This window comes from Pogonomyrmex barbatus, unplaced genomic scaffold, assembly GCF_055798465.1.
Source record: "Pogonomyrmex barbatus isolate J1 unplaced genomic scaffold, ASM5579846v1 scaffold19, whole genome shotgun sequence".
NCBI classification, from domain to species: Eukaryota; Metazoa; Arthropoda; class Insecta; order Hymenoptera; family Formicidae; genus Pogonomyrmex; species Pogonomyrmex barbatus.
This window is the reverse complement of record NW_028297115.1, coordinates 2,172,422-2,195,292: the sequence shown is the minus strand read 5'-3', so window position 1 is coordinate 2,195,292 and position 22,871 is coordinate 2,172,422. Positions and strand designations below refer to the sequence as shown.

Sequence of the window (22,871 nt, the reverse complement as noted above, 5' to 3'; positions counted from 1 at the left end):
TCGACATTGATGTCAACACGCGTTAGAAGTGAAATGTCTTTGCAACGACGTGATGGATACAGTAGGAGAGAACAGGTTCAACAGGCGCGTCTATGACGGGACACGTTCTAAAGGATGATCACGCTGTGTGTATTGGTACCGAAATGAAGCTGGTCCTAATGAATAGAGCGCGGCTCGTCAAGTACAGTGAGAAGGGTTGACATGGATGGCGTTACGTAAAAGCGGTTCCTCGCAAGCGGGAAACGCTTCATCGTATTATCGTACTGTCTCACGCGTCAAAGGCGCGTTGCTTTCCGGCATTAATCCCATAAGAGCGACGTCGAAAAATCTGTAAAGCGCGAGACCAACAGCACGGAGGTCATACACCTACGTGATCGCGTTATAAAATCCATTTGTCTCAACGGATAAATCGCTTTGTCGCTTGAATGGTTTCGCTACATCGGAAATACCTGGAAGAGATACCGGACGCTAAAAGGACACCGCGTTAAAGAGGATCCGCGTATTGACAGAAGTTGGAAAATTCAGGACAATTTCATGCTTGTTTCATTTCTATGGCTCGCGTTCTCTTTTTCCGGCGCGCGCATCATAAATCCGTTTCATCGAGAGCAGCCGTGACAGTTGCAGCGACGAGAAATCAATTCTTCGAATGTAAATCATGAGAAACCTTTTTTTTACCCTCTTACTTCCACCGTAACGTTATTATGCGAAACGGCCGAAATATCAATAATGCTCAAACGAATAATGTAGCAGGCGCCGTATCGTCCGTATCGTTACGAGGCAGATTGCGAGGTCGCGTGATCGCTGAAATTGTTCCTTTGTGCAACGTCGCGATGCAAAATAAGTAATACCTTCCCTGTCGGATGCAGCGTGCGTGTCTTTCAAATATTTCAACAAACGCGTCCTTGTTCGCTCAAACGATATTAGCTATCGGGAGAATATATGGAGCCGGTTGATCGCGAGCCTTCAGGCAGAATAACGCGGAATCGAACCCGTGTCAGAGCGGCGACATCTCGTACGGGATTGAAAGGATGTAACTGGGGTTCGCGTGTGAGGACTTATATGTTATTTCCCAGAGGGATAAGCCCCGTACCGTCCGACGACGGTTTTAACCAGCGAATTTTTCAGATATCATCAAAGCTCGCGCTCGCGCTTTCCTGCGATCGCGGCAATGTTCCTCGATAATCCGTCTCTTTGACACGGGAAAACTAGCGAGACCAGCTTTGACCAGCCGGTTTATTTTGTTTACGCGAACGGAAGCAAGTACATTAAAAAAACAACTCACGCTCAGATCCTGTAGGTTCACGCAAGTTGTGTAATTACTCCATATTTGATTAGATTCGGGATGCCGGAACCATGTGCCGTTCAACTCGCAGTACTTGTGCGCCTTCACTGTAACACGGAAATTATTGGATTATTAAATGGAGAGTGTAGCGTAATAACATTAAGAGTATCGAAATTTATCGATTTCTTAATTATCGAACTTTAATGGCACGCCTACCAATGATAGAATTTCGCATAGTCATTCTCTGCGCCATTCTTCATTAAAAATCCGTCAATTTTTTTTTAGCTTTCTAGCTTATTCAAACGTAAAAGAGTAAACATGACAATACATAATCTTAAAGGAAAGAGAACTTACTATAAGATTTATATTACGATTAGCACATTCGCCAATGTTTAAAGGAGAAGCGGAAACGGAAGAAGAAATGTATTTTCTAACGTTGAGACTGCGTAATCATTCACAAAGTTACGTCCACTTCTTGTCGAAGTTCGTTCAAACTTCCGTCCATTCCAACGAAACAACAAGCTAATTTAAAATTTCCTGATGCAGAGTAGTTTGTAAAAAGTGTGCCGGCGGCGTCGCATGAAGAACCAAGAGTCCGCCCATTAAGCGAATAGAGAGGCAGGATTATTCCTCTCTTCGAATCCATGGTTTAATAGTTCACAAATAAAACACAAAATGCAAATTGAACTTTAATTGAACTTTACATTCCGACGAAACGCCGCCCGATTAAACTTATCTTCGAGGAAAAATAAACTTAGGCTCGCGCAGCTGCCTCCTGGCGTTTTAACGCTCGTCTCACGCTCTTTTCTGCCCTTAATTAGCTGATGAGGTAAATATCCGGAGTAAATATATGCAATATAACCAAAACTAATCTGTTCGTAATTACATTTTCCTTCACCCGAAGCGATCTCTGATCTTTGAAAAGTTTCATGGATAGATTGACGTGATGCTCGATTCAAATGAGCATCGGGGGATAAAAAAAAAACAACAAGAAGACAGAAATGAAGTAACGTCGAAGTAATACATATCTGCTGTGAGCTTTAATTCTAACACCCTCGAGATCGCATCCGCTCTCTCGTGGATGATGTTTATCAATAAGCGTTTTCAATTAGCATATTACGTTATGTGTACGCATTTCAAAGTTGTGCAAACAAACGACCGTGTCGGCAAGCGTGGCGCAGCGATTAAACTCCATTCGTCGTAAAGAGAGTTCTGGAGGGGCAGGGGGGAGAGAAAGTACATTACGAAGATGCGATGGCGAGAAATGGCGTAGCCGCACGCGAGAGAGACTGAGCGATGCGAGTCTTTCCTCGAGTATTACGCCGTAATTCGCCACAAATGGCGCAAAGCGAAATAAACGTTTCTCGTACAAATGCATCGCGGTACAACGTGAGTGAATAATGCGGCGCGTAACTTGCTCCGACAACAACGGAATATTAAAATATGGCGGGCCGCCGTAATACCGCCGGGCATGTCCAAACTCTGGAGCTCTGTGTCCTCAATGGCCAACAGTTCGGGGCCTTCGTGGGAAATCAATTTTCTCTCGCATACATCCAAACTACCGTGACCGCGTCGTGCAAGCAATTTGGACCGGTAAAGCCCACTGGCAATTCTGGTTATCGCAATTATTTTCGTTTCGCTTTCAAGTCTCGTTTAGATCTGCGATCACGTTGCGGCCTTCCCTTCCTCCCTCTATTATTTCGGCCTTCCGAAAATCACCAAACATATCGCCGCGACTGTTTCGCGCATCGATTTGCAGTGGACGATTAATCGGCGTAATGAAAAGAAATCAGATCATTATATGTGTATCATTGGCTAGCGATAAGTCAAAATGTCAGATAGCACCTCTCAGGTGTTCTTTGAAATGGTAATCACATATTGTCCGACTAGGATACAACACGCGCGTTTCCTGAAAATAATTCATACATTATTTCTCGCTAATTGATCATTAGCAATGAAATTCACATACGTTATTAAATACTTTCGTTTGTTCCCCTACCAGATTACTACGTTAGAAACATGATCCCATTTTAGTGAAGACATTCATCAATTCTACAACAAGCATTGTCGATAATAACAATGCAATTTTATGTTACGATTATTTGGTTCTTCCTATTGAAATGCAAAATGTCAAAATTAAATGTCAAAATTAAATCAACAATCGAGTAATATGAACAATCGAGTAAGAATAAAAAATAAATATACAGTATATCTCTGATGATAAAACTGTGATATTATTATTTTATCAACAATGTATTTATATTTTTATCAATATTTTTATCAGTAGCATATTGATTATATATTCGAACATGCGTTTTGAAAGTCTTATTGCTGGTAAATTTCACGCGATGGTGCAGATAATTCAATTGAATAGATCTGTTTCAACAATCCTCGTAAAAGAAACGTGCAGATCTGGATAGCTCAGATTTAGTTCGAAGGAAAGAGCTCAGTTATGTTCAACATTTCGAAGAGAGAGCGAGAGAGAGAGAGAGAGAGAGAGAGAGAGACAGGAAGAGAGAAAGGGAAAAAAGAGAAGGAAGAAAGAGAACAAGAGAGAGGAAATTACGCGCACGATTATTTGCCGGCTCGTGTGCCGCTCATTATTTCGTGATGAGAGTCGATCGATCGCGCAAGTCGGAAGACTCGCCTACAAACCCGCCGGATGCCGAGCGTAAGATATCGATGTCCGCCCTTAATTCGTCCATCACCCCTTTCTTGCATCTTTCCCTTCCGACAGGCGCCGTCATTACATCACATTTATCTTCTCCCCAACTGAAAGCTCCACCCAAGCTTTAAAAAGATATATATATATATATATATATATATATCTACATATAGATATATATATATATATATATATATATACATACAGATACACACACACACACACACACACACACACACACACACACACACACACACACAGGGTGTCCTAAAACTTCCGCATTTGGAGTACACTATATAATTCTCTATGCTAAAGAAACAACTTTTTCCTTTAGCAAAATTGTGTGCGACGAGTAGTTTTTACAGTGGATCAGATTAAAAGTGACGACGAATAAGCATATGTGCATAGCGGTCAGGGCCGGTGCGCGTTCCTCAGGCTGGCGCAGTCTGGTATCTAATCTTTGACGATTTCACGTACTATATTGTTTAAAATATGATAAAAGTTAACAAAATAAATATTGTTTTCATCCTTTACGTAACAATTCAATAAAAAAATTATCTAATTTCGTAACATCTGGAAATAAAAATAAATGTAAATAATATAGTGAACTGAGCATTCTATTATTTTAATTACTGCGCAATTGCATATAATGACAATAAAAAAAAATATTGAATTAAACGAATACTTACGTGATTAATTACATGTACGTAATCACGAAGAGTCAAAAAATTGGTTTTTTCATAATAGTGTTTAAAGATAAAATATTTAAATTTACAATTTAAGATATTTTGAGAGAAATTTGGTCCCCTTCTCATTTACTCAGAAAAAATTAACAAAAGATTTATACAAAAATATTTATCTTTATAATATTACAACAATTACATAATCTCATAACATTTCAATAACGGTTGTACAATATCTTGAATATCTTTTTCACGTATTTAGTAAATGTTTAAAATTATTTCTAATATTTTGTATAAAAAAAAACATTCTATTGATTATATGATTATATGATTAAAACAATAAAGTAGAAAACACAATTCATAAGCATTTGTGATGTACTGAGAAATTTATAGGTTTTAATAATAATAGTTGTAGCGCTGAAAAGAGCTGATTAAAAGTTTAAATTTATAAAAGATGTTCCTTTTAACGGAATATGTAACGCTTAATAATGAGAAATTGAACTTTTCAACTTTTTAACAATTATAAATAATTTAATCAAATTGTTTTTTATGAAGGAAAATTTTTTGCAGAGCATTCGCAATATGTATAATACTTTAAATACGATTATTTTAAAATATTTAAAATATTTTTATAATATTTTTGACATTTTTAAAACAATTATTTACATAACGATTCATAGTTAGATCATAATTATCAAAATTATTTATTTTAATAAATATCATTTTTCATACTTTTTTATTTAAATAATTTTAATCTTTTATAATTTTTTTAACTTTTCTGATACAAGATATTAGAAATAATTTTAAACATTTATTAAATACGAAAAAGTTTCAAGATATCGGTACAATCGTTATTGAAATGTTATGAGATTATGTAATTATTGTAATATTATAAAGATAAATATTTTGTATAAATCTTTTGTTAATTTTTTCTGAGAAAATGAGGAGAAAACTTCTCTCAAAATATCTTAAATTGTAAATTTAAATATTTTATCTTTAAACACTATTATGAAAAAACTAATTTTTTTACTCTCCGTGATTACGTACTCACGTAATCTAATTAATCGTAAGTATTCGTTCAATTCAGTATTTTTTTTTATTGTCATATGCAATTACGCAGTAATTAAAATAATAGAATGCTCAGTTCATACATCATATTATTTACATATTATTTACATTTATTTTTATTCTCAGATGTTACAAAATTAGATAATTTTTTTATTGAATTGTTACGTAAAGGATAAAAACAATATTTATTTTGTTAACTTTTATCATATTTTAAACAATATAGTACGTGAAGTCGTCAAAGATTAGATACCAGGCTGCGCCGGCCTGAGGAACGCGCGCCGGCCCTGACCGCTACGCACATACGCTTATTCGTCACTTTTAATCTGATCCACTAAAAATTACTTGTCGCACGCAATTTTGCTAAAGGAAAAAATTGTTTCTTCTAGCACAGAGAATTATGTCAAAATTTGATATATCATAGACAACTTCTCTCGTATGATATGTCAAATTTTGACATTTCATTATATGATTACGATTAAATACAACGCATAGGCAGTGTACTTATTTTCTATGCTTAGATATGGTCTAATTAATGAAATTATTTCATTATCATTGTATTTCAACGTTATTTATATCGATACTTAACATATGTCGTAATATCTCGCTATTGAATTGATATTGATATTTTGTGATATGTTCTGATATTAATTATACGTATGTAATATACAAATAGATTTCGTAAAAAAGCAAAAATAATTTCTATATAATAAAAATATAATAGTATATCATATCAATATATTTGTATAATAATCTCGATTGACGTTAAGAGGGCCCTTGTGGTAACGCCTTTATCACTTGTTATATCATCATGTCTGAGCGCACGAAATGTTAGCTCTATGATTAGCTGACTTTAATCGCTATTAATTTAAAAATTATTATAGCCTCGGCATTTTCGTATTAGAATTTTCGTCTTATTTTTAAGTCAGAAATATGCTATAAAAATTTTGGTCGCGAGTGTGGGACACCCTGACACACACACACACACACACACACACACACACACACACACACACACACACACACATATATATATTATACATAAGTGAACGCGCATATATATATATATATATATATATATATATACATATCTATATAAATGTGCTCCCTCCACATATATTTATATATATAGATACATATATATGTGCGCGTTCGTCTTATATATATATATATATATATATATATATATATATAAATATATATATATATATATATATATATATATATATATATATATACTATATACGTGGTGGCCTTTAACACAGGACTCTCGCCGTGTCCCGCCACAGCAAGATTTATTCGCGAAATTAGAATGGCAAAGCGCTCGTTAAAAAAAAGAAGTTTAATTCCCGGCGTTTAATTCCCGAATAAAAGCGGAATAAAAGCGAGGCTTGTCGGGCGCACCGCACCTGCGACCTACGATTGGGAAAACACTAGGCGAAAAAAGGAAAAAAAAGGGAAGAGTAAAAAAAAAGACACAGGAGAGTGCAGTGCAATGGCGATCCAAGAGCACGTTTCATGATAATAAGGAGATAACGAAATACCATTAGCGGCCGTTGTTTCCTGAAATGCGATCTCGTTGGACGATAACATTTTCGCTAGGGACTGCGCCTGCCTACCTACGCGCATGGGTTGCTATTTTTGCGCCTCGAAATCAGCATACCTGGTATGCTATCTTTGACCCATTAACCATTCCGGACGATGCGGTCATTTTAATTAACGAGATTAACAATTAACGGAAGAACAAATAAAAGGATACGAGAATATGAGGATATGACTCTCTTTCTGGAGAAACACGGATTAATTTCGTCAGATTAGTAAATGAAACGACGTTATGTATTAATTTCATAAAGAATCAAAGTCTTCTTTATAAATAAAAAATTTTTATAAATAAAAAAAAAGTTCTTTACAACCTCTTCTTTATAACCGTCTTTTCTTACAAGAGCATCCTTTAAAACATTTCTGGCATATAGAACAAATCCGTATTTCGCATAAAACATTATATTTTTCTTTTTTTCTTTGTTTCTTGCCTAGTATTATCACGAAAAAATACTAACATTTATCAATAAAATGTATAAAATTTTTGCTTATTTAATAAAAAAATATTCAAAACAAATATTTCAAAAAAATATTTAAAAAAAAACAATCAATATAAAAGAATTATTAAAAGCAAACGAATTTTAAATATTAAACCGTTTGTGAATTTGCGTTAAAATATAAAAAATGTAAACTATATTTATTATAAAAATAACGCGTGCAAATCTTTGATTTATTTATCACAAGATATGTTTTCTATAATATTAATTATATCTTCAATACATATAAGAAAATGTAATAATAATAAAGTAAAAATAATTACAAATTTTCTGTGACACAATTTATTATACAAAACAATATATAATATAGAATATAGAACAATTATAATATATAATATAGAACAATTATAATATAGAACAATATATAATATAGAAAAAATTTGTATATAATATATTTAAATTGATATATGATATGATCAAAATATATTTGTCCTTCTCTGGAGAAATTAGTTTTAAACACATTTATGACTTTCTGCTTCCCTCACTGACATCTTATCAAAGCAGAAACTGAAGGTGATGAATGTTAGTAGATTCCCTACAGCTCCAGACTAATATTTGAGCTCCCAAGGGACACGGAGATGACAACCAAATGCAATTAAGTGCGTGTCCGTTCATAAAATCCTTTCTGTTCATCAATCCTGTCATAACGTGATCTTTCATAAAGCGGCTATTATTAAATCACCAAAGATTTCGGTTTTCTTTTTGTATCGAATATTAATTAATCCATATATCAATTTTTACATTCTATCCGCAAAGATATTTTAAAATCTCAAATAGATATAATTATGCATTTGATACATTTTGCATGTATTTTTTAAACGTCATGTAAAAAAATTAAATATAATATTTACATTTAATTATTTGAGAGAATACTTTGTACTATATATGTATTCAATAATTAAGAAAAAAAGTGGAGTAAAATATATTTCATGCATTGATGTTATGAAGCTTAAAGCGCACGCAGAAGAATTGAAAAAATGTTTTAATAAACATTGAAAGATAGATCGAAGAATGTGATAAAAATATCGAGAGACTGCTTGTTATTTTGATAATATATCCCATCCAATATTCTTACTTCATTTATGTTCTGCCTTATATTTTTACTTGAAATCCTTCTTTTCTTGTTCAATAAATCTCTCTTCACGATTTCAGTTAAGTTAACGCAACTAAACTCTTCTCTAGTCTCGTTGCAACAGCAGGTGATGCACTTTGCAAGTTTTGACGCAAATTTCCACGAAACTTGTCGAGTCGGAAGTTTGGTATCGAAATATTTTTCCCCCGAAAAAAAATCCTCTGTTCAAGTCATGCAATCAGACGACCATTGGTGCACAGTCGAGAAAGGATGATTGTGCATATTGTGTAACGATTGGATCGAGGAAAGAGGGAAAAAAAATTTGCCTGGAAGTAGCCTGGAAGTAGATTCGTAAGATTTACGCGATATACATACGCATAACGATCCAAGAGATCGTTTGCGAGGTTTATACGATGGTAGATTGCGGATCGATATTATACCTCGGATATCTTGCATATAAAGTACTCCAAGCTGAATCGAGTAGCTTCGCGAAACTTTATTAATATCGTCATAGTGCCCGTGTGAAAGTTCCTGTTTCACCGATACTGATACATCACGGTGCAACGATGCCGACAACGGTCGCGGTGCTGCCCATGAAGGATCGATAACTCGAGCGATATCACACGCTAACATATATCAATTCACTGCATCCCTTCGAGAACAGCCACCGCTTGACTACAAATTTGATACTTACAGATCATGGATCAGGAAAGAGGGAAGTGGAATTAATTAATATTTGTCCTCGACGTATGGAAAAGATGACACGATTCCGTTAACCATTTTCACTATTACACAGTAAAAAACATTTTGTATTTGTGTTAAAAATCGGTCCTTGTTAAAATTTTTATGTTAAATAATCTACATATTTATATGTAAATTTAACACATGTCTACTATGTTAACTAACCTTAATAATTATAAAATGTAAAATTATTAAAATGATTTAAGAAATGTGTTAAAATAACATAATTCGTACGTATTTATTCAATATGTTAAAATTTATACAAAAAAAAATATTAGTTTTATTCTATAACAGGAATGGGGCTGACTTGTTATTATCCTTTGTGTGGTTTCGGTACAGTCTCGAATCTTGACGCGTTATTTTATTATAAAAATTATGTTAATTGTAACACACAATTAACTTCAAATTAAAATCAAGAGTACATTTCTTTTTTATTGAAATATTAACATAGTGTCGGTGTTATTATTTAACACATAACATATTATGTTAAATTAACACAAAATTTTGAGTGGACCGTTTGGGAAATGTGATTTATGTTAAATTCAACACATTTTTTCCAATAGTGTCGTAAAATTGAGGAAAATTTTTTGCTAAGAATTTTATTTCACAAAATGCGTGAGAAATTTATTAAATTTGTAAAATGTTTTTTCTCTTGCAAGAGAAAAAATCCGATATTAGGAAACGCTGTTCGAAACAAATTTAATTATTTGATCTTAAGTGATTATCGAATTTTCGTTTTTTTTTTATTGAAACTTAAATCAGATTTAAATCAGAAGCACGCTCGCTTTTGGTGAATAACGTTGAGAGTACATTTTAACGCGGAACTAATCGATATTCGCTTCGTTGCTCCCGGATTTTCACAACGTTTACCTATCCATAGAAACCATCGCAAAGTTTATATGGTTGCACTCGACATTATCCGTCATAAAAACTCTGAAAGCAAAAATCGGTATTAATTAAACGCATTAATTAAACCTTGACATAAATATTGCAAATATCGTCAATCATATAAAAGCCAAAAATGGAGATATGCCCCTTAAATACATTTATAAGAATAATAACAAAAAGGGAGTGTGTGATTCTTCTCAGTATGGTTATACGTTTGTCAAACACATTAGTGTACGTAAATATGTGTTTCCAAACGATCATGTTACATATTGTTGATTTTTATTTATTTTTTCCTCCAAACGTTTCTATAGAAGATATTATTCACAGTTAATTAATTTATTTTTTGCAAAATAGTAATAAAGATTTTCTTCGCTATGTAGAATGACCTATTTTCTCGTCAAGTCTTTTCTGTTAGCCTTTTCACGACGACGAGGCCAAATAAGCTGTATAGCGAAGCGAAATGTCACTCTAAAAGTACTATCTTTCTTCACGTGTACAGCTGGAACGCAATTCTACAAAGTATTGTAAATTGTTTAAGAAATTACTACAATTTGACTATAATTTAACGATATGATATCTTATCTGTAATGTGACATACTATAAATATAACTAAAATCGTTCAGTACTAATTATAACAGATAATTCTTCTATGTATGGCATATATTTTTGATATATATATATATATATCATATAAAAAATATATATATAGTTTTCGCGTTAATATTTAGCTTTTTTTATACACACACACGCGCGCGCGCGCGCGAAACTCTTGCAATGCTCGAATACAAAGATTCGAGCATCCCGCAATTAGATTTTTCGTTTTCGATAGCCTAAAAACTTTTTAGCTCAACGTAACGTGATCCATTAAGTGCCGAAGTAGAGAAGCGGGCTATATCTGAGATGTTCCATTTTACCAGACCATTTCTTCTTTACCAGCACGTAAAGAGAAGAAAGAGATTGATGAAAGATTACGAGCTAGAATTCGTATCAATTTTTCTTTTTCCGTCTCGAAAATCGTGTCAATTAAAAGTGAGTCAAAAAAGATACAATATATTTTAAGCTTACGCTGTGTTATGCATTTAGCCTCTTGAAATTACGGAAATATTTCCATAATTTTTGACATGTCCTATCATTTTTAGAATTCAGAGATTCATGTATTTCTCGTTATAAAACATTAAAACAACATTTAAAAATTCATATTGTTGATAAATATATATTAAATATATATTAAAAATTGATTCGTCGAATCAGTCTTCTTTCTAGTGTTTTTATAAAAATCTTTTGCATGTTTTTTAATTCATTGGTATCAATCGTATCGTAAATACAGCAAATAATTTTTTTATTCATCGAAACATATGATTATGATTTTATTCATGAAACATATTAACATGTTCTTATTTATAACGTTAAAATCATCACGTATTTATCCATCAATTCATTTTGCCAATGGATTGATAAACTTTTCAATAAAATATAATAGAGATATATTTTCTAATTTAAAATATTAATTATTATTAGTTATATGTGTGATATGAAAACACATTACAATATTATAATTTAATTTAAAAAATGTGAAAAAACGAATCTCCTTCATGTAATATTTCACTTTTAACGACCAATAATATAACAGTGATATAGAATATTATTAATTAAATGTATATGTATAAACATATAAAAATTAATAACTTTTTCAAATTTTATCAAATCAATTTATCAAATCATATTTTAAAAATAATGCCAATATATTTAGATATAGATCTTAAAGCACTTTTAAATCATGTAGAATTTTAAATTTCTTTTGAAATTCTAAGTAGCTAAGTATACCCCTTAATTATAAATGCAAAAATATATACTATATAAATATAGCAAATGAAATGTTTATAATTTCTAATACTAATTTGTGTTATTAGAATCTTATCTAAGATTTAAGTGAATGTAAATACCATGGATAGGATGCACACCAAATTCGGTTAAAAAAGTTTTATTAATTATAACTAAATATCTTATTATTATATTATATTTTATTAATTATCTTATATGAATCTTATCTTATTTATTATGTGCATTATTAATTATTTTATATAAATTTTATCTTATTTATTGTAAATAAATTTTATTAACTATATAGATTATTATTATCATCATTTATTATTATCATCACCTATACATCAAGTCGTTCTTAATGGATTCTAAAAATAGACCATGAGATATCCATTGGAGATGCTATATTTGTGCTGAATTAAAAAATTCTTATCTTTTCTCTATCGATGTGACTTTGCTATTTTCCATCTGGTTTCAAGAAACAGCTTTATCATTGTTATTCAATAGTTATTCTTATCTATTATGATTTTTTATTTTCTATTAAATAGATCCATTTTCAAGAACATACGCAATCTTATTTAATATTTTATAACTCTGTCAATTTTGTGAATATAACTTGTCAAGGAATAAAACTTGAAAGGCATATTCTCTAGACATAATACTTTAAAAAATATAAAAAAAAGTCCTTTACAAAATAGAGAATCTTTTAACATAAATACAATAATTTTTTGTTAGAATCTATCGATAAAGATATGGTCAAATAATAGCGCAACATTTTAATGAAACGCTGTAATAATTATTACTCTTGGATTTTAAGGCTTTTAACTTTTGAACTAAGAATTCCGCGTTGATGATGGCGACATAATGTCACGATAAGAATTAAAATTAAAAGCTTTTTCATCCTTGTTCACTTTTATTCTTATCCTTGCTCTGTTCTTATTATCTTTATATTAATAAGCATGAAAAGTGACATGTTGACGATGAAATTTTTTACTGCATGTTATTTCGTTATGCGCTTAATCGTGTAAATATGATTTGTCTCGTAATCTATCAAATTCGTAAAAATAAAACGGTAACTAAAGTTATCTTTGTATTTTGTACGTAAAATCATATTTTTCACTTCTTTCAACAGTTGTCAAATTGTTTTTCTGTCTGAATAAATTTCATTTCACAAATAGCCTTTTATGGCTATTTATTGATTATCAGGCGGGGAAAAGATAATAGCCGTTTATTTTCACAAATATCTTAAAACTATCTTGCGTGTTATTTTATTCAAACATCTGTTTATCTTGCAAATTATATGCAAATTTCTCTCACTGTGTCATTTCTCACTTATGACATCATGATTCCAATATGATCGCAGTGACTAGTTACAAACATCAAAGTATAATTGTGACGCGAAAGTCAAATTTATAAATTATGTTCCGTTTATGATTGTACTGCGTAATCTTCGTTATGAACAAGAAAATTGTTTTTATAACACAATATTGTCATGATAATAGATAAATGGATAGATAGATAGATAGAGGGAAGCGAATGCTATTTTAATATTTAAAACTTTATAATCATTATAAGAGAATGATTATAAGAGAATTAAATGACACATTTTATATGAGAAAATTTTCTGGAATTTCTTGTATATTTTAATATTTTCTATACATTATATATTATTATTAATTTATTGCTGTTATCATATTATAGTATCAAATGTATTATTTATCATATTTTTAAAATATTGTAAATTTTTTTTAGAATATAACATGTCATAAAAATAATATTATAAAATAACAATTGTAAAAATGTTATATATTATCTTTTGAATAACATCGTTTCGTTCTAATTTTATAAGAATAAATTATATTTATACAAATGTCATTTTATTCTGTATTATAATTAGATAAATTAATTTTATCGTATTAAAACTGTTTTGCTCGCGCGTTAGAAAGTTGTCAAAGTGTTGATAAGAGCAAAAAAATTATAATAAATAAAAAAAGAAAAACGATAAGAGTTATGTGCTTAATAAAAGTTAAAAATATTTTTTTAATAAATCACAAAAATAATATACAACAACGTTTCGATCAGAGACATAGTATAGATAGACCGAGCATGCTACATGCAACATGTGCGAGTGAGAAGAAACAATCTGATTTTTTCTCTCTCTCTAATAGAAGAAGGTGGAGGAAACATTAAGTGGGAACACATAACGGAAAGTTATGTAATGCATGTGAGAATATATAAGGAGTATTTTCACGCATGTCTTAATCTTCTCTTGAAAATTAAAAGTGAGATAAGTGAGTTCCTCGTCTCTGTCTAAAAAATCAAGTAAATATAATACTACAAACTTAGAGATAAATAAAAATAAGTAAATATAAATAGTAATATAAGTAATAAATAAAGTGTACCGATATATAAGTTATAAAGATAAATTTTTACTTTTGCGATTTAATTTTGTAAATACAAATAGCGTTTATATTCCTTGGCAAGACAATAGCAAGACGCGCAATAAATAATGTGGTCGACGGTCCATCGTTTGTGCGCAGACGCAGTCCATGACAAAGCCGATTAATTATATTTCACTGAATTAACATATACAGTACGAAGATTGCATCACTATTGCATCGAGAATGCGGCCCACCCGTTCCATTCAACATCTCCGTTTAATTCAGGGAACATGACTCGATTATCATCGCCTTTGTTGTTATCGATCAAAAATTTCAAAGAATCGCATATCGAACTAACAAAAGGATGAAGACATTCGTAACTTATCGTTTGCTTGATAAATGTCATTTTTAATCACATGTCCAAAAAAAGAAAATTATGCACTTATATACGTGACATCAATTGATTAGAAAGATTTGATTATATTAGAAATAAATCACATTCGCGGTTATTGCGATACTAATATAAAATGAAGCAATTAGATTGCAAATAAAGCGATTAAATAGCAAGTGTTATTTAATCATCTCATTTTATGTTATTGACATATCAACAGTTGAAATCTATCACAGACAACGTAAAACGTATATAATATATATAATATATGTAAGATAAAAATAAAAATTGTCATATTGAAATGTGTTAATATACATTTTAAAAATAAATATATATTTATAAATATTTAAGATAAGCAGATTTTTTTCAATTATTTTTCACATTATTCTTCTAATATTCTAGCATATCCATCATGAGCGAAATGTTACATGTACGTGTAAGTGAAGGAAAATTGACTGGTGTCATCGAGGATGGTTATAATGTGCGATATATTGCTTTTCGTGGAATACCATATGCTAAACCTCCGATTGGCGAGCTCAGATTTAAGGTATAGCATTTTAGAAACAAACTTTTCAACGAAAATAATCAGTTAATTTTAGCTGATAAATTTTAACTTTCTTTAGAAAGAGAAATTTAGAATTAGAAAGAAATAAAAATTCTTCATTTTTTCCAAATGTTCATGTTCTCATTAGAGAGAGAGAGAGAGAGAGAGAGAGAGAGAGAAATTTTTACAAAATTTAAAATAGAATGTAAATTTTATATATATTTATGTATAATACAGATTTTATGTATTTAGGATCCAGTACCACCGGAATCATGGTCCGGTAATAGGGATGCTTCAAAATACGGGAACAATGCAGTTCAAATGAATATTTTTACACACGAAATAATAGGCGATGAAGATTGTCTCTACTTAAATGTATATACCACGAACCTCAAACCTTCAAAGAAGCGTACGGTGATGGTATGGATACATGGCGGTGGCTTTTTAATGGGTTCCGGTGATGCATCTTTCTATGGTCCCGATTATATTGTGCAAAAAGAAATAGTATTGGTTACTCTAAATTACAGACTAACCGTTCTTGGTATGTTATATACATTACATTAATTATTATTATTATTGAAAATATATCAATTATTAAATTTATTATGGAAAATATTAAGAGAAAATATTCGTATTTATTGTAGCACGTATTTCTAAAATTGAAGAAATGCTTGTGTAAATAAAGCAAATGAAAATGTAGAATATGTTAATAAGAAAAGAGAGTTACATTTTTATCAACTTTAAATCAATACTTTTCTACTTATTTTCTGATTACCTACCTTCAACGTTAATATGTAAAACTTATAAAAGAAAAATGTCTTAAGAATATATTACTTTTACTTTATTTACAATGAAAAAATTATAGATTACATCTATATAAAAATAATACAAACAATTTTGTAACAGTTTAGAACCTGAATCAAAAATTATTTAAATATAAGGAGAAATATGCTTTAATAGAAATATAATTAAAAAATAATGACAAAAATTAAAATTTTTTTATATAAATATTTTAAGTATTTAAAATAATTTATGTATTTAAAAAATTTTATTGCGATATAGAGATTAGTTATTCTGTAAATAAAAATTAAATTGAAATAAAAATTAAATTATTAAACGTACGAGTGAAAAGAGTGGTGGTACAAATAAAATTTAAACAGAACAATCAATCTTTGCATCGCGACAAAACTTTATATAAATAATCTTTGAATACTTAGTGTCTTTAAAAAATTAAGATCTTTACCATTATTTCTTAATTACATTTCTATTTATTCTAGGGCACATTTCTACTTGTTTATTTAAATAATTTTTAATCCAAAGTCTAAATCGCCGCCAAATGTTCTTGTATTATTTTTAAATGTGATATGGAATAATCTGTGAGTTTTTCATTGTAAATATAAAAATTATAAAAGGATGCAATACATTCTTAAATGGCTTTAGGTTTTCTGAACCTCAATGATAAAGTGGCTACTGGTAACCAAGGTTTGAAAGACGTTGTTATGGCGTTACGATGGATTCAGAAAAATATATCACAATTCGGAGGAGACCCTGAAAATGTCACAATTTTTGGCGAAAGTGCTGGTGGAGCTATCGTACATTATTTAACTCTATCTCCATTAGCTAAAGGTAATATCAAATTGTAATTAAGGAATCAGTAATTTCAAAAACAAAAATAAATTCTAACAAGTAAACTTTTTCAGGTACCAGACGCCCATTTTTCCCATTCTTTGAATTTTGAAATATCAAAAGAAGATTTTTCATGCAAAAAAAACTATTCAATATTAATCGTTGTGCTTATACACGATGTCGCGTTTTTAATAATGAAATAAAATACAATAATGCATCCCAAAAATTTTTTGAACAAGTTGCTTGATTTATTTTTACAATAATAGTTAACATTGAGTAAGATTACAATAATTTCAGTTAATTTGTTTGATAAAGTTATAATAATTTTAATTTATGTTAACTAATGTTTTAATTTATGTTTAATTTACGTTTCTGTTATCTTCAATTAAGCACGTATTAATTAAAAATTTCAAAAAAACAGAGATTTTTTTATTTCTATCTTTAGCGTAGTGCTATTTTAGTATATGTGTACACGTATGACTACTTTATTTATATAAAATATCATATAATACAAAATAAAAAAATATCTTATATAAAATTATATAAATTTGTTCATAAAACATTTACTTTTTGAATTAGCACTACACGCAGAATGATAATAGGAATCGATTTACGTATAAAAATCATATAATTCCATTAAAAAAATTTAATTGACACTTTGATATGACCTTCGCAAAAACTTCCAAGATCAAATAAAAATCGTTATTGTATGTTTCTTTTGAAACCAAGCAACTTTTGTTCAAAACAAACGTTTTTGGAAGAAATGCGTAAAAAAAATCATTATTTAATATCTTAATTCAAAATCCAAAAAATAAAAAAAAAATCGGCGTCTGGCACCTGAAAAGGTTTATTTATAAAATTAAATTCAATAATGAGAGAAAGAGAAAAATAATAATGATAATAGAAAAGAAAGATAACAAGATTTAACAGCAATGAATCATATTAAGCTAGTCTTTTTATTATATTTTACAGGTTTGTTCCACAAAATAATTGCGCAAAGCGGCGTCGCCCAAAATCCTTGGTCTTTTATTGAATGGACAAGTAGTACAATGAATAAAAGTTTTCAACTTGCTGAAAAACTTGGAAAAGTAACCTCAGATGCAAAAGTCGCCTATGAGTTTCTCAAGACAATTGATGCAAAAAAACTCGTAGAAACTGCACAAAAATCTCTTACCACGGAAGCAGTAAATATCTTAATGTTTTACTCTTTAATATCGCACTATTTATTACGTATATAGAAATTATATAAATAAAATATTTTTATTTGTAACATTAGGAAAAGTTGGCTTATATGCTAAGCTTCACACCTAGTTTGGATTACGAGTCATCGAATCCATTTTTTCCTGAACATCCACAAAAATATATATCCCGCGGAATTCAAATACCTTCACTTTTAGGATTTAATCGTAACGAAGGAATATTTTTTTTAAGTAGCCAATTTTTTGAACGTAAGTATTATATTTTCTCATTTTTAATAAAAGTTTTTTTTCGCGAAATTTTTTATATATTATATTAACTAAGAATAGCATATGTTTTATAATAAATATACTATCCAAATATTTGTTTGAAATAATTTTCATAGTTAATATTTTTTATGTTTTTATGTTGCAATATTAAAAAAATTTTTCATTTTATTGTAACTATCGAATTTTCATATTAAAATTATAATAATGCATGTAAAATAATTATTTTGTTCCAAAAAAATATTAATATTTTATAATAGTATTTGTTTCAAATTTATTACACAAATAAAAATAATAATAAGGGTAATGGGAGTCAAGCGCAGTAAATGAGGCGCAAATAATTATCCGTTAAATCCTATCTGTATTTTAGGTTCTTCTTACATTCCAACAACAAACATTTCGATCCATTTTCGAATCATCCTTAGATACATATATGCATGATAAGAATGGTTTGAGATTGTATTAGTTCATAACTTCTTCGCATCAATACGCAATAGTGCAATATTTCGAGGGCCTCTGCCCAACACAGACTCAATACACTTGATTCCCATTGCCCTTATTATCATTTTTTTTTTTTTTAAATTAAAGGAGTCCTTCTTTTTTAATCTTATTGTCTATTACACAAAATATTTAAGATATACATATATATTACTTATTTTCATAGAATTATGATATATGATATTACATACACATATTACATACATATTTTTAACAGAACATATTAAAAATAGAAAAATTTATTGTAATAATTTAGAAATTAATATCTTCGCGAATTTATGTATGATTTTTGTAAAATTAGTTATTTTTTTATAAAAGTGCAAATATTATTCACATTTAAGATGTGAATAATATCTTAAAATAATCAATATATTTAACCTCATTTCAGCCATAGACAAGAAAAGTCTGGAACAAGTAAATGCTGATTTTAAAAAAGCGATATTACCAAATGTATTATCCAAGCTACCTGAAATAGGAATCACAGTCGAAGAATTAAAATCCTTATATTTCGGAGAAAAAGAAGTGTCAGAGGAAACTCTGATGAATTATGCGAATTTCTTAGGTGATGAATTTTTTACACGCGGCATACTGGAGGTAGCTGAAATACAAAAATATACTGGTGATTACAAATCGACATATTTGTATCATTTCGATTACAACAGCGAAACTTCTCTTATGAAAACCATATTAAATATACGCCTTCCAGGTATGCCAAATAGTTTACAATATTTTGTATAAAATTTTTTATATTAAGAAGCAGGCACATATATACATAAAAATACATTTCTACGATCCAGTTATATCTTCAAATTTTCATGCACAATTATTAAAAATCAAATTAAATTTTGTTTAAAATATCTTATTGAATATTCTGCTTTATTAAATAAAACCAATTATTTATTATTAAAAAAGAATAAATTTAACTTTAACATTAACCTGCCGCGTTTCAAGTCTGTAAAAGCACGTGATAACATAAAGCAATCATTTTAAATTTATAGATATAAATTCAATAATAAAAGATTATTACACTTCTAATCCATTGAGTAATGTTCTTTCTGATCTGATTTTTGAAGATTTTTTAAATTGTTTTTTTTTTTATATTTAGAAATACTTAGAAATATTTAAAAATTTAGAAAAACTTGATACAGAAAATTGCCCGTATTTTTAAGATTAATTTATAACTATAACGATATTTATACAGGTGTTTGCCACGCAGAGGACTTATTTTTCCTATTTTGTCCAGAAATTAGAAAAGAATTTAACTTATCGCTACCCAGATCTGATTCAGACGATTATAAAATTATAAATTATTTAACACAAATGTGGACGGATTTCGCTAAAACAGGGTACAAAAATATTTTTCTTTATTTTAAATTCTTTTTCTTTATTATATCTTACAATCATGTATTAATAATTAATTTAAACTGTAATTTTTAGGAATCCAACGCCTATTACAAATTTATGGTTACCATTAACAGGACCACAAGACGAAAACTTTAATTATTTAAACATTGATGTAGATTTACGAATGAAAGTTTTTCATAAAGGAAAAGAACGATGGGATTGGGGAAAAAATAAAAACAAGTTATAATCTATATGTTAAAATCTTGCCTATATATTAATGTTTAATTTTTCTTTCAATATATCTTTATAAAGGTATTAAACCTCCAAACGTTATTTGCTTTTATATAAATAAAATTATAAAAGAAAAAATTATTATATTCATGTTTTGACTTTACTTATATATTATTTTCATAAACAATATTAAAAAATATTAAAAAATATACTGAAGTGTTAGATAATAATAAAAATGCTTCACAAAATAAAAAAAAAACAATAAAAAGAATAATTACAAATCTATTTAAAATTAACTGATATTTGTCAGTTTTTTGCTGAAACATAGTTATTTATGTACATTGCCGGGGGAAAGTTTCCGGACACTCGGGAATACAGTGAATAAAAAATAATAATAACAACATAACAATAATAATAATAATAATAACAACATTTGTTGCTAACAATAAAAAAGAAAACAATATTTTATTGATATATATTGATATACAAACTAAATAAATAAAAAATATGTTAGTAATATAAAACTTATATTATTATATTATATATAACTTATATTATATATAACTTATATTATATATAAAACTTATATTACTAATGTTATATTATTAATGTATCTTTTATACATATTATACTTTTTTTTCATCAAAGAATCCAATTTTGGCTTTGATAACATTTTTTATTATTCTTAGCTTCCCATTCACTAGTTTTAATTTCATAAATTAATTGTTTTCAAGTTATTTTTAAAATTTTAAAGATTTTCTTTGGAAATTGAGATCATGTTCTTTTCTCATATCTCAATCCAGCTTTTCTTACAACAATTCAATGGAGTTGATGATTTGGTAAGTGTGGAAGTTATGATTTTTAATTTTCTGTGCTTATTTTTTTTCATAAATTTTACAAAGTTTTTTTCACATAAATTTTATAACGTTTAAAAGTACGCTTAGATTCTTATCTTGCTGCATAACAAACTCTTAGTCTATCAAATATTTTCTTCTGCAAGAACTATCGGACAAGAATATGACATATATTTAATATGATATACATTTTTTTATTCAGTACTTGCAAATTCTATATAAACTGGATCAATCAATTAAATGAAAAATTTCCTCATATCGTACTGAATCACCGATGTATTTAGTTATAAATGTAATGCAAATAGGCATTATCTTCTTTAAAGTCAACACACAAATTATCTTCTTTTGCTATCCAAAATTTCAAATTTTCATTCAACAGTTCAGAAAATCTTTCAAAAAAATTTCTTTCAAGAAAATTTTTCAAAATCTTTTACAGTTCAATTTTTATATTTTTTTATTTGTTATACATATTTTGTTATTTATATATTTGGTTTATTATACATATTTTATTATTTTGTTATTTATGTATATTTTTATATACTCGTATATTTTATTTATTTATAGTTTACAGTAAGAATTATATAGCAACTTTAAATAAATCAACGATGGTCATTCGTTTCATTATAATAAGAAAAATAGGATGTAATCGATTTTCATATTTGATCGAAAATAAATTTAAGAATATAGCTTTGAACTGTTACATTGGAAGTGTATAATAATAATAGCAATTAATAGTTCGCGATATTAAGCAATTGTTCTGAATTTATAGATATAAATTCACTTAAGAAAAATAAAAACTTATAAGATACGTAAGATCCTATCTATCGAGTGATGTCATCTATTATTCCATTGTTTGAAAAATATCTAAATAAGCAAACAGCAAAAGTTGCATGTAATATAAATGTTAGTTGTAATATCCTACTCAACAATGTAACTGTTATGTAACACATTGTTAAGTGGGAAATTATGATTATCATTTATATTACATATAACTTAGCGTTAGCTAAGTAGCTTTATTGTGACTTCTATTAAAATCTATTTGTTTCATGCCATGATTTTCCAATCTTTCTGTTTTGTGAAATAATTAATCGTCAGCTTTCAATGTTTCACGGTGCTTATCATTCCATTTTCTGTCATAATTTAATATCCTGTCCTGCGATATCGATATACAGCATCAAATATTGAATCGAGAAATTTTGAATTTCTTTAAAATATTGTAAATAGAA

At 28.9% G+C, this 22,871-nt stretch overlaps 2 protein-coding genes across 10 annotated transcripts in view; one reads left to right on the top strand and one right to left on the bottom strand.

The window, feature by feature from the left end:
• The window catches only part of LOC105423168 (juvenile hormone esterase-like), a 42,797-nt gene extending 21,356 nt beyond the window's left edge, over positions 1-21,441 (top strand). For 3 of the 5 annotated variants that reach the window (XM_089075409.1, XM_089075406.1, XM_089075405.1), the window contains exons 2-9: positions 15,488-15,632; positions 15,882-16,170; positions 17,070-17,255; positions 18,228-18,439; positions 18,532-18,703; positions 19,605-19,922; positions 20,418-20,562; positions 20,654-21,441. In XM_089075409.1, coding sequence (XP_088931535.1) covers positions 15,498-15,632; positions 15,882-16,170; positions 17,070-17,255; positions 18,228-18,439; positions 18,532-18,703; positions 19,605-19,922; positions 20,418-20,562; positions 20,654-20,807 — 1,611 coding nt within the window. In that variant the 5' untranslated portion in view covers positions 15,488-15,497 and the 3' untranslated portion in view covers positions 20,808-21,441. Of the gene's footprint in view, positions 1-11,354; positions 11,522-14,488; positions 14,636-15,487; positions 15,633-15,881; positions 16,171-17,069; positions 17,256-18,227; positions 18,440-18,531; positions 18,704-19,604; positions 19,923-20,417; positions 20,563-20,653 lie in introns of those variants that run through there. The other 2 variants (XM_089075408.1, XM_089075407.1) reach the window with 2 other exon arrangements.
• The window catches only part of Dh31-R (Diuretic hormone 31 Receptor), a 188,837-nt gene that overhangs the window by 24,588 nt on the left and 141,378 nt on the right, over positions 1-22,871 (bottom strand). For all 5 annotated transcript variants that reach the window (XM_089075411.1, XM_089075410.1, XM_089075413.1 and 2 more), the window contains one exon: positions 1,283-1,389. In XM_089075411.1, coding sequence (XP_088931537.1) covers positions 1,283-1,389 — 107 coding nt within the window. The remainder of the gene's footprint in view (positions 1-1,282; positions 1,390-22,871) is intronic.